At 47.7% G+C, this 14,875-nt stretch overlaps 5 protein-coding genes across 6 annotated transcripts in view; 1 reads left to right on the top strand and 4 right to left on the bottom strand.

The window, feature by feature from the left end:
* Window positions 1-560, bottom strand: part of LOC101077489 (rho GTPase-activating protein 21) — a 39,807-nt gene extending 39,247 nt beyond the window's left edge. The window contains exon 1 of the mRNA XM_029842641.1: window positions 147-560. The gene's annotated coding sequence lies outside the window, so the exon portion shown is untranslated. The remainder of the gene's footprint in view (window positions 1-146) is intronic.
* Window positions 561-2,824: 2,264 nt separating this feature from the next.
* Window positions 2,825-7,151, bottom strand: LOC101073747 (phosphoribosyltransferase domain-containing protein 1). 2 transcript variants are annotated; one of them, XM_003968130.3, is made up of 10 exons: window positions 7,011-7,151; window positions 6,805-6,873; window positions 6,580-6,686; window positions 6,331-6,511; window positions 5,507-5,572; window positions 5,406-5,423; window positions 5,154-5,236; window positions 4,971-5,017; window positions 4,771-4,847; window positions 2,825-3,479 (listed from the first exon to the last, which is right to left on the bottom strand). In XM_003968130.3, the coding sequence occupies exons 2-10, from the start codon at window positions 6,835-6,837 to the stop codon at window positions 3,432-3,434; spliced, it is 660 nt and encodes a 219-aa protein (XP_003968179.1). In that variant the 5' UTR covers window positions 6,838-6,873; window positions 7,011-7,151; the 3' UTR covers window positions 2,825-3,431. The 2 variants fall into 2 exon arrangements, with proteins under 2 accessions (XP_003968179.1, XP_011606395.1); XM_011608093.2 differs by having other exon boundaries at window positions 6,805-6,878; window positions 7,015-7,150.
* Window positions 7,152-7,420: 269 nt separating this feature from the next.
* LOC101077712 (enkurin-like) lies at window positions 7,421-8,873 on the bottom strand. The gene is made up of 5 exons (XM_003968145.2): window positions 8,779-8,873; window positions 8,468-8,610; window positions 8,174-8,391; window positions 7,938-8,078; window positions 7,421-7,845 (listed from the first exon to the last, which is right to left on the bottom strand). The coding sequence occupies exons 1-5, from the start codon at window positions 8,856-8,858 to the stop codon at window positions 7,681-7,683; spliced, it is 747 nt and encodes a 248-aa protein (XP_003968194.2). The 5' UTR covers window positions 8,859-8,873; the 3' UTR covers window positions 7,421-7,680.
* Window positions 8,874-9,170: 297 nt separating this feature from the next.
* Window positions 9,171-10,746, bottom strand: enkur (enkurin, TRPC channel interacting protein). The gene is made up of 5 exons (XM_003968146.2): window positions 10,562-10,746; window positions 10,160-10,305; window positions 9,862-10,085; window positions 9,628-9,774; window positions 9,171-9,524 (listed from the first exon to the last, which is right to left on the bottom strand). The coding sequence occupies exons 1-5, from the start codon at window positions 10,639-10,641 to the stop codon at window positions 9,354-9,356; spliced, it is 768 nt and encodes a 255-aa protein (XP_003968195.1). The 5' UTR covers window positions 10,642-10,746; the 3' UTR covers window positions 9,171-9,353.
* A 218-nt stretch (window positions 10,747-10,964) lies between these two features.
* Window positions 10,965-14,006, top strand: LOC101078163 (threonine synthase-like 1). The gene is given in 4 exon segments (XM_003968147.3): window positions 10,965-11,068; window positions 11,536-11,783; window positions 11,785-12,921; window positions 13,018-14,006. Coding segments are annotated over 3 exon segments (2,169 nt in total). The 5' UTR covers window positions 10,965-11,068; window positions 11,536-11,546; the 3' UTR covers window positions 13,813-14,006.
* The last annotated feature ends 869 nt before the right edge of the window (window positions 14,007-14,875 follow it).

Here is a 14,875-nt window from a genome sequence, read left to right as displayed (position 1 = left end):
GATAAAATGCTGTCATTGCTGACATTAGAAAAGGCTATATTTGTTGGACATTCCTGATCTTTTGGAAAAGAAACCCCCCCTCGCTGCTGTAATACCACGTTAGCTAACGACAGGTTGTTGCTGGGTTATAAACGTGAACAGCCCACCTGTCACAAAACGCGAAAAATCCTCCAAAATGACCGAGTAAACAGATTGCCCATGCTTCCGAGGGGCTTCGGTGGTAATTAAAAGCCTCCGTCGATCCAAAGATGGGTTAAAAGCGGCTGTCAGGAGATTAAAAAGCGGGATTTTCAGTCTGCTTTCGGGGCTCCGTCCGCTGACCGCCGAGGCTCACTACCTGTTAGGGAAAACACGGCGGAAAAAACCCGGTAAACGCCCTTCAGCGAGCATCTCTCCGTCGGGAAGGCGCCAGGAAAAATCAGCCGCTGGTGTTCATTCATTTCCTGTCATTTGCGGGACTTATTTCGACGTGAAAGCGGCCAAAACAGAGACAAAAAAAAAGTCAGACGCACTCCTACGTGATCCCGGTTGGCTGCGCGACAATCTGTATGTAGATTGACTGCTCTCGCCACTCAGCCGAGGCCCCGCCCACCCGACCGCCTCCCTCAGTGGGCGTCGCCCAATCAAATGTCCAGTTTAAATTTGGAATTTCGAAGCGGGCCAATTGGAGCCGCTGTTACATAACGATTCCAATAAAGACTCCAAGCTGGTCCATTCTGGTCGCTGGCTGAAAACAGCCTCCGAACGGTAACGGTCCCCCATGTTTACAGTCTGTTCAATTCGACATCATCCTCTGATTAAACTACATTTTATTTCTCATTTAAACATCTGTTCTGCTCTTACAGCAATTGGACTTTAATACGAAAGCCTGACAGCAAAGTGTAATTAAAGATAACTGTGATAACCAGCATTCAGAACGTTTTTTCCTGTCTGTGTCAGTAAAGCTCACACTGATAGGTGGTTTATTTCATTCATGTGTGAGTTGATGGACCAATGCCCGCATATCCCATGTTTAAAAGTTAAAAATGTAGGCGCAAATGTTCCTGCTGTAGCTGCAGCCTCCCTAACTTTGTTATGGTGACAATTTGGGCATTTCTTGAACCATGAAAATAAAGTCTGCCCAGCTGATCCTCACAAAGACAAAGGCAGATAGTGTTCTGTTTGCAGGCCACTCTGGCAGCACAATAGAAAACAGGACAATAGGACTCTTTTGACCCAAACTGTGGCGAGGGTTTCCCTGGCTGCGGAGGGCAGCTATTGTCTGAAGAGCCGGTGCACCCGTGTGCACACAATGGAAAACCTAAAGTGTTAAGAAGCGCTCAGCATTCTGTAAAAACACCAGGTTTGTGTTAGTCAAAAGATATTAATGCAAATTCCGTTGCTTTCGCTGACATTGTGGGAGTGTTCTGCATTCCCATCCGACCACAACGTTGGATTCTCGGGGGTGTGCGGAATCATCTAAAAATGTGTGCAGCTGCAAAGTGACTCCGGCGTTCTTCAGAAAAGAGATTAAGGGCTCTCTCCCGGTGGCGGCAAAATGTTTGGCTGGATTAGAACATCACGTGAAGCACTAGTTCAGAGCACAGCAAGGCTGAGATTACAGGACAGGTGGAAATAGGTCTGCAGTGTGCTTTTAATACAGCATGATTTGTAGCTGAGTTCTAAAGGATGACAGTCACACCCTTGGCAGCAAGTTTGATGATGTGGATGCACGCCAGCAGCAGTCAATGCACCGAGGCCTCTGGCAAGCCCAAACTGGAACACAAGGGACGCTGGGGAGGATGTTCTTTCTATTTGTGCGCTAAGATGCATCAGTAAATCTACAAATGTTTAGTTCTCCACTGGACACAAGGAGGGAATTTTAACTGCTAAATTTGTGTCGGACATTCAAGAGAAGGTCGCGCTGCTACTTGTGGGCCAATACTGATGCGTGACTTAGCTAAAAATGGCATCGCTTACTTAAATTACGTCGATAGTTACATAAAGGCTGGTGTAAAACATCTTATTCCGCAAGGCTAGCTTGGCATTTTTAGCTGTGGCCTTTTGTGCAATAAGAAAAAGAAATGTTCTCCTTTTAAAAATCGGCTCAGCGAAGCAGCTTTCAGCGCTAACCCATCTGTTTGTTCCTGTAACGTGAAATGAAATCTGTCCCTACCCACCGGCGTCATATGTCTAATGCATGTGTGGTCATTCAAACGGACAATTCCCGTTTTGTTCCCTTTGTCCCGGGCGCCGTTTACCTGTAGTCTCATTCTGTGCTCGGCTCCGTCCTCTGTTTCCCCGACTGAACTCTACAAAAGCTCCAGAATGTGAAACCAGTGAGGCTTTTTGTCCCATTTCACTTTGACCAAACCTGGCATCGAGGTGAAGGACAATGGCCCCCAGGTTCTCAGGGAAGTGCGGGGGGTATTAGCACCGGGGTAAGTAAACCACCACGGCTAGGCGCTGATGCTTTATGATAAGGAGACAGAGGTACAAAGGGGTTCTTTGTGAAGTTGCACCAACCGCCTCCACAAAAAAGGCTGTGAAATTTGCCGAGTTTCTTTTCCCTCCCTCATTTTCCCTCCCCTATGCAACGGGGGTCAAGGACGACCAATAAAACCCGAAATTTCGCCCGCCACGACCTGACAATCCGTGGTGTTGTTTACTGCCGCTGACCGTGAAACCTGAGGAGGTTTTTGAAAGCCCAACATGGGAACGAAGTGGTCAAACCTCCCTCTTTTGTTGGCAGTCACTCGTATTATCCAAAGAGAAACTCATTTATCAGGTTGCGTAACTTCACAGCAGGAGGGAGACCTTACCTTAGAAACAAGTTCAGAAGAGGTGAGAACGCCACACAGTATAGTTTTTATACATAATCTATAAAACACAGGCCCCCTTTTTGATGCTCAACATGCTTAAACAGTCACACACAGTCATAAAACCATCTGCATTCCAATCATGTGTGATGGCTGTTTGGAGTTTCAGGTGGTTGAGAACCAAAAGCGCGTAGCCTCTCAATAACACCCCTCCCCCACCTCTAGGTGCAAGTGAAGCGTGTTCTGGTCTGTTTGTCGACACGCGCAATTGCCTCGGTCACCCCCGCATCGCTAAAAGTGCATCCAAGAAGTGTGCGTGTATTGTGAGCATGTGTGCAGTTCAAAGCACTGACACAACAACAGTGTTTAAAGAAAAAGATGAGCGTATTTCCTCCACAAACAAGGGCGAGATGCATTTAAATGTCCATGTGTTGTTGAGTAAAGTCCAGATTTGTCGTATCATCTCCATGAAGTTCTGATTCAGGCCCAGGAACCAAACCGAGCCTGGGCCTTCTGTACCCTCTGTGTGTTCTCCAGGAGTCAGCGCCGGATTCCACGCTAGCGTATGTTCCCTCCATCTGTCACCAGCATCTTCACAACTCTGTTTCTCTCCCTCCATCCCCTCCATTCTTCTCAAATCTTGTACTTCATCTTTCCCGTCCCGCTGATGACGCAGATGTGCTGGGAGACAAAGTGGGAGACAGGAAAATGAGCAGCCGCTATGTTAGCATAGCTACGATTCAGCGGTGGCCAAAGCTTCTCCTCAGGCTGGTCGCAGCTCTCAGACCATCACGTGCAGCATGAAAAAGTCCAGCCTGCATTCATGTGAAAGGCAGGAAGGTAATCTGCAGATATGACATTAATCTAGGTTTCGGACGTTTGAGGTTCCATTCATATTTCTTCAGCGGGATAAGAGCAGATAAGACGGGAAGCTTTAACTCTGCCTGATAATGAGTTCCTAACCTCCACATTCCATCGGTCCCCTCTTTCCTAATGGATACCACCCCCCTCAAACACGCTATACGCTACACGGAGCTGAGAAAGGGGAGTTAGCCAAAGCTTAGCGTGTCCGTGAGTCAGAGGTAAGTTTGAGGCCAGAGAACATTTGTGTGATGTTGTCCTGCTGCTTCAAACATGTAAATTAAGACAACAGATCTGCTCCAGTCAGCCCGGACTCACGAGTAAATTTGAAAAATAGCCTCAGATGAAACATGCCAGAGATTCTTTTCTGATTTACTTTCTTTTTTTTTTTAATTTAGCATGCTTAAAAAAATACAAGGGAAGAGGAGCATCCATTTCAAATCCTTAGCTAAACATGCCAAGAACTGATTTACGGTAAATTTGCAAGTGTCGTCAATTTTGTTGATACGCTTTTTGGTTTCAGTGTTTACTCAGAAATGAATAATTCCAGTTTTTTACCCCCATACGTTCACTACTGTCCAGTATAGAACAGCTCTGTTATTACTCCACCTCGTCTGTCCTCTGCCCCCTCTCTGCAGCTGGAACATGCCCTCTATGTTAGCATGCTAACAGAAACGAGCACATTTTATCATTAACTATGATTTAAAAGGCTCTTGAGAACTTTTCGGACCTGTGACACAATCAATCAGCTCAGGTTTGCCATCATTTCCAGCTCCAAATTCCAACTCCTGGGTTAACTAGAGTGTGCCTACAAATTCCAGAAAAAGTCACCGCGAGGGGATGTAAAGTTTACGTTCCCGTCGGGTCCATCTACAGTATTTATCTTAATACTGGAAATAATCCGTAAAAGTCTATGGCACGAGAGGAATTCACAGATCAGGAAGAGATTCTTATCCCTCAGACTTTTACAGCTGACTGGATCCACACTTTCATTAAAAAGCCCATGTTGGGAGGAGACCTGGAGGGAGTTCAGGTTAACCCCCCCCCCCCCCCCCCCCGCCCCCCCTCATCTCCCTCCCATCTCTTCTGAAGGTCACGCATCAGTACTCACGTTCAGGTCACGGAAGTACTCGTTGTAGTCCAGAGCGTAGCCCACCACAAAGCGGTTGGGGATTTCAAATCCAACGTCTGCAGGAAGAAGCACGGAAACACAAAATTTCTCGAACACTTCACGAACAACCGATTCTGAAGGTTGAAACGTGCCCTTCACACAGCAGGAAAGAGGAGATGGAAGCTCTTTTTCCTACTTACAGTCCGTGAGGCCTTCAGTCATAGTGGGGACCCTTTTCACCAACAGGCTGCAACCAGAAACGGGAAAAGATTGAACTTGATTGTTGGATAAAAGGTGTGAACAGAAGCGGCTTCAGACCACCAGCAACAGACTCAGCTCGATGTTCCTGCTGCGGAAAACTGAAAACCGCAAGGTCAGCTCACCCAGCAACCTTGACCATCTTGGGTTCAAAGGTCTCCACGTGCTTCAGGAGGGCCTTCATGGTCTTTCCTGTGTCTACCATGGCCTGATGGGAAGAGAAGAGCGCGCCAACACGTCATTCTGATGCCGCCTGACTGATGAATTTAACAAGGTGATCAACTACCACGGCACATCAAAGCATCAAAGGGCCTGATGATTTCAAAGGACACGTCTGAATCATAAAAGAATCCATGTGGAAGCTCTCGAAGACTCACCTCCACGATTAGCACGCTCTGTAACATGTGAGGGAGGAAAGAAGACACCAGTTAAACATCACTTTTACTAAGAACAAAGCAGGAACTGCGTTTAAACACACCTTTCCACGCAGGAAAGACAGATCTCGGCTTCCTATGAAGTGCAGCTCCTCTGTCGACTGGTCGTTCTGGGGGGACACAAATAGAAACCATGACCACAAACATGTGACCATATTGTAAATGTGAAATATTGTCCACAACCGGTGGACAGGCAGCGGCGTTGAAGCTCCGCTCATGCCGCTACAGATGCCTCCCTGGCAATGAGCAACGACATGGACTAAACCCTCACCCTGGGGGCAGGTCACATGACGCCATCATGACCTGTGAGATTGACTTGTTTCTCACGCAGTCAAACTGTCCTCAGCTGCAGCCACAGAAAAGCTACAAGCCTGTTTGTTAGTTTTATTCACTGGCCACAGGTCTGCAAAATATCGTCACCTCCGTCCTAACGTGACCTCTTCTGGGATAAATGAATACATAAAAATTGTAAGTCCTCTCTCAGAGGAGCTCAGGGGACAAATGTGTCCATGTGTGTTGATCTAGGCACAATTTTCAACCCTCCAAAGCCACTTAAAAAAAAACAATAAGTGAATGAGGTGACAAAAGCAGAGTGACGTCATTACTGCGTCAACTCTACCGTTAATTCCCGAGCTTATATGTTCCAGGTGTTAGACGGTGTCATAAGATGTTGCAGTTGGCGGCAGCAGCCTCGAGTTTTCGTCATCTGAACCCTGGGTTCACTAAACATGAAGAACGGTGACACCTAGCGGCCAAAGCAGCTACTGCAGCGGCACTAATGTTGCGTCTCGAATTTATCTGAAGGTTTTTCCACCTAAAACAAGAATAGAGTTTTGATTTGGAAGTCAGAAGTCTTCTGTCCACCTACCACGTAGCTCTTCAGGCGGATGAACTCCACCCGGGTCTCCAGGTACGTGTTGGAGTTGCGACCGAGGATTTTGATGAACTCCACCAAGTCGGCGCAGAATTTGTAGCCCCCTTTCAGAACGCACAGGACCATGATGTTCTCAGTGAAGTCGTCCAGGACGTAACGGGCCAGGCGCTCAATCCTGGAGAGATCTCATCTTGACTAAGGATCCGTTTCAAGCTGATGTTGGCCATGGGTGACCAACAGTACCTGTTCATGATGACTCCGTTTGGGATGTAGACACACTCTATGTCCTCTTGGTAGTGCTCAGGGTAGGTGAACAGGTCCGGACTGTGTCCCGGCCAGTCATCTTTGATCTACAGACACGATGCTGGTTAGAGAATGGGTCAACAAAAGGTTCTGGACCATGAACTGGGACACTTGCCTGCCTCGTTTAACATCATTCATTGAACAGCTGACCTTTGTTGTACATACCACAATTCCTCTTTTCATGCCCCTGTTCTCCATTGGTGCTCCTATCACCAGATCCAGTTGGACAGACTAGTACCCTTCAATGGAAACACATTATCCTAGTTAACAGGCAGGATTACATCTGATTACTGAAGAGAGGGAATACAAAAAATGGACAGGAAGTGGAGGATTTCCAGCATCATGTCCAACAAACCCGCTTGATCTCATGTTTACCTCCCGTTGGGGCGTCTTCCTCTCCGTGAATATTCCACAAAAAAGGGAGAATCCCAAAGGAAAACGCAGAGTAGTCCCAGCCAGCCACATGCGATCACGCCTGGCTCGTTCGGGGAGAATGCAGCGCTGTTTAAGAGAATTACACAGATAATCAGCTGCATGTGATGCTCTGCTGGCCCCTGGCTGCGTCACAAGATGCTGAGCGACGGCGCACTTTAAACTGGACGGGAATTGATTTTGAAACGCCCCAAATTTATTTAAAGAGGAGATAAAAACAAGAGAACACACATCCCTGGATTTAACAGCACTAATGAGACTTCTGCTGCTCTTTTCCGTCATATTATTTAAAATAACGTTTCAATAAAAGAGACAACAGATCGAGACAAAAGGCAGGAATGATGTTGACAGTGGCGACCATGAACGGAACGTCTTTATTACGTAACAACACTGCACAGTGAGCACATGAAGAGGAACTTAAAACATGGTGGACGCTCAATAACGAACTGGTTGGTATTTCACCATCGTTGTGACGCCAAGACACAAAAATAAATGCATTCATTCACAGGCAGCTGGTGGTGGATGGATACGTGACCGCTCGGGGTCGCGACCTTGGGTGCCAGCTGTTGACGTGGTCTCGTACCATCATGGCCAAGTGTGCCAGAACCGTTAGCTCATTTTCTCCAGACATTTCTGAGCGCACTTGAAGCTGTTTTCCACCCAAAGAAGCTTGTCTTCCAGGCGTTGCTTGTAGGACCTCATCAAACTGCTCTCCATGCTCAGCGGGATGCGGCTGGTCTCACTGGCGATCTGATACCAAACTCTTCTCAACCCCTGTGGGAGACACATCGGGAAACTGGTCAGTGTCCAAATGAACCCGATGAGGTGCCCCCTGTGTGCTAGCAGCAGCGCTGCTTTTTTCCTACCAGCAGGGCGTCGCTCTGGTTCTGCAGCCTCTTCCTAATCGCGTGTTCCTTCTGTTCGTGCAGCTGGATGCAGTCGCCCTCCAGTTTGTTTCGCTCTTCGCTTGCACGCTGTCGTAGGTACGCGGGCACTTTCCCATAGTCCTGCAAACATCACACTATATGTTCACCTGCAGCGTTTCCTGGGAAAGCGTGACAAGATATTCGGGGGTCAAACACCACAAATAGAGAATAACAACCTTTTTATTCACGTGTTGTGGGAAAAGTCCGGAATTCTCGGGAAAATACTTGTGTCCCTTGTGGGAATCGGCAATGGCTTGAGGTCTCGACCTGTCGGTGCAGCGCTGCTCGGCTATAGCCGTCGTCACGTAGTCGATTTTTTTGCGACGGAGTTGCAGTTTGTTTTTGCTGTCGGGAATAAGGGGCTTCCTCTCATCGCAGACGTGACGTTCCCCCTCTGGAAGAAGAACTGGAGGTAAACAAGCCAGAACAGATCAAACACAGCAGCACCTTGCTCCAGTTAGTCTGTTTACGTGGAGCTTTTGGCTGTTTCCTTTGCTTTTTCAGGTAGTTTTTTGGGGACGATCTGGGTACTTTTAACGGTCCGATGGACCTCATGGGCTCTTTTTGGGACGTTGTCTCTTGAACGTAGTCCTCTCTGTACTTGGGAGTGTATCTTCAGGAGACAGAATGGGAGACGTCAGAACATCAGTGTGGAGTCAGTTTTGTAAATTACGCTTGTTCGATTATCATTGTTGTTCCACCCGAACCCGAACCCGCCCAGATTTACCCCCAAAACATCAAAGCATCAGTTTGTATGTGCCACAAGTGTTTCTGACATTACAGTTTTGAGCTCCGGGGGTCTTTCTGGTACAGAAGGACACCTTCCACTTGTCCAAGGTGACACAACATTTCTCTCGACATTTTCTAAAAGATTTTACTCGCTAAATAAAGCTATTCGCCGAGGTAACCTTACAACAGATATTAGTGCTCACTTTAATCTGACTTCTGGCTTTGATGTCCGATCCAGGCTTTGATTGCACAAAGCTGGAAACTTGAACAACAATAAGAAGATATAGAGCTCAGTTGTTTAGCAGATTATTCCTTTTTTTATGCCTTTGACCTCTTAAATTCATGAACTGTTTAGATTTGCGTGATACACCAACACGTGTAGCATAAAATGGCCTTTTGTGTAGCTGTCATGTTGTTACTGTTGAGGAAAAACACACCGACATCAACAAATAACGATTTAATGGTGGAAGTGAGGCAAAAACAAGCTAAACTCAGTAACGTGTTGCACCTGATTCTGTAAGACATTACAGAGTAAACTGATTACATTTTCATATTTTAAATGGAGATATTACATCACAAAAAAGTGGGGAGAACAGAAACAGTGGGCCACAGTTCATGACGGTCCGACTACTTGGGCACGTAGATGGTTTTGAACCTCTGGATGAGTTTAATGTCATTTTCCACCTGCGTCATCTTGGTTTCCAGCTGCTGTCTGTGGGATTTCTGAGACATGGTCTCTGTGACCAGCGGGAGGCACTGGTACTCATGGTGCAGCTGATCCCAGGTCTTCTTCAGACCCTGGACACAAACACAGGACATCCTTGTTGGACTGACATCTGATATTTAGGTATTTAAAACTGAGAAATCAGGCTGTATCACTCATTTCGCGGTCGTGGGATACCTCCAGGACAGCCTGCCGCCTTTCCTCCGACAGGTTGGTCAGGGCTGCCTGCTCTCTATGGTCTTTCACAAAGTTCTCAAAGTCCTCCTGAGCTCTCTGCTGCTCCTGGCTGCGCTGCTGAAGGTATTTAGGCACCTCTCCATAATCCTGCAGACAGAAACCATCCATTTATTAAGCACCACAGAATTTTAAAAAAAAAAAAGACATACTGTACTTCATTTGAAAAAGAAAAACCTTTTTCTTTGTGTACTTGGGAACAAGTCCTGAATCCTCAAGGACCTGCTTGTAGCCCTTGATATCTATACAGGCTGCAGGCTTTGGCTTCATTGGTACAATTTTAACTGTCTTAATAAAGTTTTTCCCCGTGTGAAAGACCACAGGTGGGACGTCTGTCCTGGCAGGGACGGGGGGCTTCTTCTGAGTGCAGCTGTGACGGGCCTCCTTTGAATATTCTGCCTCTGAAAGAAGGATAGTAATGGCTAAACGACAGAAACGGAGGCTGAAACATCTTTGAGTGCTCGGATAGACTCACTTTCAACTGATTTAGACTCTTTTGAGTGACTCTTGAGGTAGTTGTGAGGGGACGGCGCCTCCACCGCTGCTGGGCCCATGGTCCTCATGGAATGTTTCTTCGTCTTTGTCTCAATAAGAACAGCTGGTCTGAACTTGGAGACATATCTGCAGGTGTGGCACATCAGAAAAAAGAAAATCCTACTTTTTCTATGCCTTTATATAAGCCTGAACCTAACATCCACATGTAACTCCTCGGTTTTTATTTCAATGCCCAAGTCATCTTCATAGGTGCAAAGAAAGGTGTTTTTTTCTTTGATTATAGGCAGTCTGAATTTTGCTTTAGCTTAAATATAGCTTAGCTAGAACAGAAAATGTTTCTTGGAGGGTTTTAAGTGAATTTCAGCCTCCTTAAAAACATTACCGTGGTGGTTTGTGAGGATCATCTTCCTCCCTTGGAAGAAGATTGTAGACGCTTTCTGGTGGATGAATAATTCCGGACATTTAAGAGACTAAAGTCTCAATTGGTTCACCGAAAAAAATAGCGGATACGAGCTGGTCAATGCGCCACTTTGGAAAAACTGTCGGACAGTTTTGTTTGGAAAACGCAAGTTCAGCTGGTTGCTAGGCAACGTGGAATTCGGTACCTGAAAAATCACATCTTATCTTTGAAATTCTATATGATTTGTGCGCTTTTTAAATCGTTTGTCTTACAACGTAATTGGGTGAGTAAAAGCTCGGACCAAATTTAAAAAATGTTGTACTTTATAAATACGCAAAACACGAAAGAAGAATAAAGTTTGTACCTCCGAGCTCGCCGTAGGAGGCGCTTTTGTTGCCGGAAGCTGAGTCGCGTGTGAGAGAAAAGCAACCGGACTTTGCACCGTTAAACAAACCAAACACAACTTTATACATGGATTAACTCTTCCAGGTGCGTGTTATTAGACTATATTATAATACATCTCTTTAGTTAATAACGTGTCTGTAAAGTATTGTTGACTGTGGTTTTACATTTGTGCGAGGTAAGGAAATGGCTAATTTACGGTGACTTTTTTCAGCAGTTTTCAGAGTCAAATTTAACAAAGTGCTGTTATAACGCATAAGGTGATATACATACTGGACTTGTACGGAGGTATTTGATAAAATGACTAAACTATGCACACAAAAGGTCTAAGATACCTTAATGCGCACCAAAAATACCCTGTAGTTTTATTAAAATGCTGTTACGTATAGTTTTCACGTATATATCATATTATAAAAAGAGCATATAAACTAGAGACAATGATTTTTCCACCTTATATTCAATGTTATGTGATTGTGCGTCATTTTGCATCGTGACGTCATCAGTATCGGATGTATTTGCAATAATCTTCTGAATTACTTTGTGTATTTTCTCAGGCTGTGGGTCAATGGCTTCACTGAGGTCATTTCGGTGGGCAGTTCATTCCCTCAGATGCTTCCGGAGTCCCTTTTCAACATCAAAATTATGGATTTCCACCCAAACCTCTCTGCTAGGAGACAAGAACATCCTGCTCATGGGTCCTCCTGGAGCGGGGAAGACCACAGTGGGAAAGATAGTGGCCCACCGACTGGGTCTGACTGTCGTTGATGTTGATGACGACGTGTTGGAGCCGACATGGAAGATGTCCCGTGGCTGCAAAGCTGGCAGCAGTTGGTGGACAGCGTTTCCTGGAGGAAGAAGGGCAGGCTTTGTGCAGCTTCTCCGCCTCTGGTTGTGTTGTCTCCCTGACTGGCTCCAACCCTCTTCACACTGCGGCCATGCAACACGTCAAAGAGTCCGGAGTGGTCGTCTACCTGGACGTGGACAGCCAAGACATCCTGGCGCGACTTGAGAGGATGAAGGTGAACCGGATCGTTGGCCAGGAGGCCGGAGTGTCAATGAGGGACATTCTGGGATACAGAAAACAGTTTTATGAGAAATGGCTGGATGTTCGCGTGCTGTGTGGAAGAGGGGAAACCATAGAAGAAGTGGCCGAGAAGGTGCTAAAAGCTCTGGAGAGATATCAGAAACACGACACGGAGACCTTTGTGTCAACCAGACGTGGAGAAATGGAATCAGCTAATAAGAAGACGTTCTTCAGCGATGTGGTGGTGGAGGGTTTGGCCACAGATGGAGGCCTCTACGTTCCCCAAAATGGGTTGCCGGCTCTTTCTGCTCAGGAATGGCAGAGACTGGCTGAGATGTCGTACCCTGAACGAGCCTTAGTTCTACTGGAAAGGTGCATCCACCCCCTGGATGTCCCGGCCGGGGATCTCAGAACAATGGTATTCAAAGCGTACGGGTCAAACTTCTCCAGTGCAGCTGTGGCGCCTGTGAAACACCTCCTTCACAACCAGTATGTCCAGGAACTCTTTCATGGTCCCACCGCCTCCTTCAAAGACTTCGCCCTGCAGCTGATGCCCCAGCTCTTCGCCTACTGCCTCCCACCAATGTGCAACTACCTCATCCTAGTAGCCACCTCTGGCGACACCGGGAGCGCCGTTCTGAGTGGCTTCGGAAAGCTGGGCGACGCCGATGGAAGCCGGATCGGCGTGCTGGTGTTTTTCCCCGAAGGAGGGGTGAGCGAGGTCCAGAAGCTTCAGATGACGAGCTACAGGGGGGGCAACGCCAGGGCCGTCGGCGTCCGCTCAGACTTCGACTTCTGTCAGAGGAGCATCAAGAGGATGTTTGGCGAGTGCGGCCTGACCGGACATCTGGCCGTGGAGTACGGCACCGTCCTCAGCACTGCCAACTCCATCAACTGGGCCCGGCTGCTGCCACAGGTGATCTGACGCGGCCTAAAAGTCGCGATCGGGATAAAAAAGAAGCTCAATGATTGTTCTTGAAACGCTGAAGGAGCTTTGTTTGCTCTCCGCCAGGTGGTGTTCCACTCCTCCTCCTACCTGGATCTCGCCAGAGACGGCGTCATCGGCTTCGGGGAGCCCGTAGATGTTTGCGTCCCCACTGGGAACTTTGGTAACGCTCTGTCCGCCGTGTACGCCAAAAAAATGGGCGTTCCCATACGAAAAGTCATCTGCGCCTCCAACCACAACCGCGTGGTTGCGGATTTTATCAACACAGGTGAGTACGACCTCCGCGGGCGCCCCCTGCTGCCCTCCCGCTCCCCGGCTATCGACATCCTGAAGTCCTCCAACCTTGAGAGGTTTCTCTACCACGCGTCTGAGCGGGACGGGCGCCTCGTGGAGCAGCTGTTCGCGCGGCTGGACGCTCAGCGGCACTTCAGTGTCCCTCAGCCCCTCCTCCGCTCCATCCAGCAGGAAGTGCTTGCTGGCTGGTGCTCTGAGGAAGACTGCTTGGCCGCCCTCCAGAAGGTCCACGCGCAGACGGGCTACGTCCTGGACACCCACACGGCGGTGGCCAACGTCGTGGCAGACCGGTTGCAGGACGGCTCGTGCCCGGTGGTGCTCTGCTCCACGGCTCACTACGGGAAGTTTGCCCCCGCGGTGTGTGAAGCTTTAGGGATCGGAAGGGTTCCGGAAGATCCCGTGGAACAGCTGAGGACTCTGGGCTCGGTGGCGTCGGGACCGCAGATGCACAGAGAGCTGACGGGTCTGGACAGCAGGACGGGACACGCTGTGTGTCCGCCCGACTACAGAGCGCTGGTGGAGGAGGTGGACAGCATGATCCTGGACTCCTTCATGAAGGTTCTGTAGTTCTGGAGTCTTTCGAGACCTGCTCGGCTTCCAGCAGCCTTTGTTAGCTGTTCGTCATGACTACAAGACAAATTTCCTGAGGACGTGGTCCATTGATCCCTTGAATTTGAATTCCAATCATGATTTTGCTTCTCGTGTTTCCCTTTGGACACCAAGACATTTGGCATCCGAATAATAAACGCAAGGAAACATGTGATCATATGATTTTATTATGTTGTATGACAGTCACAGTTATTCAGCCTTAAAAGGACAATTTAGCCTCTGGAAAACAATCTAAATCTGAGCCTTATTTGGTTTTAAAGTCATTTTCCTTCAATGAAAAAGATTTCTATTATGAGCTCCATGGAAGCATCAGCTGTGGGAGGTTACGTGTAACTTCACACACTGTGCTGCTAATTAAGCATGATTAATTGCGTGCGCGCGTGAGCAATTGCATTTAATCTGCATTTCTGTCACGCCTATCAGCAGCGATGTAATTACGCTCTTGGCCTGTAGGGGGAGACATAATCCCGGTATCTGAGGAGACAAGTTCCAGATCTGCATATGGCAGCAAGTTTGGTGAGAAGACTTGGATTCGGCTCCACTTTGTCATGATTCTCTCTGATCCGGATCACTCAAAGCACCAGAACTGCATTTATAAAATATAAAATAGTTCCAGCTAGGAGGATGCTCCGGGCAGAATTAATTGCTGCTCTCTGGTGGTATCAGGATAACGAGGGGAGGAGGTGAACCACAGCCTGTCTCTCTTTGCTGTTGACGTTGACGATGCTGCTACGCTCGCTCCTCTGACAACATTCACAGTAAAGGACGACAGAACGCCGCTGCCGTGCGTGGATGTTACATAACAAATGGTCATGTTACTGTAGCCTCCTTGTTATTTTTCCTCTTCCTCCCTGCTGCGCCTGCAGTTTGCTGCAAGCATTGGCCTTATTAATCAAGCTGCTTGGCAGGTGAATGTGAGGAACGGGCGTGTGAGCGTAGAAAGGGGGGTGATGGGTAATGTGCAGGTGTGTGTGTGTGTGGTGGAGGGAGAGAGAGCCAGCTGTTGCTGCCTCCTATAGCG

Source organism: Takifugu rubripes, chromosome 10 (assembly GCF_901000725.2).
Source record: "Takifugu rubripes chromosome 10, fTakRub1.2, whole genome shotgun sequence".
Classification (NCBI taxonomy): Eukaryota; Metazoa; Chordata; class Actinopteri; order Tetraodontiformes; family Tetraodontidae; genus Takifugu; species Takifugu rubripes.
The sequence above is the reverse complement of the archived record's forward strand: the minus strand, read 5'-3'. Positions and strand labels throughout refer to the sequence as shown.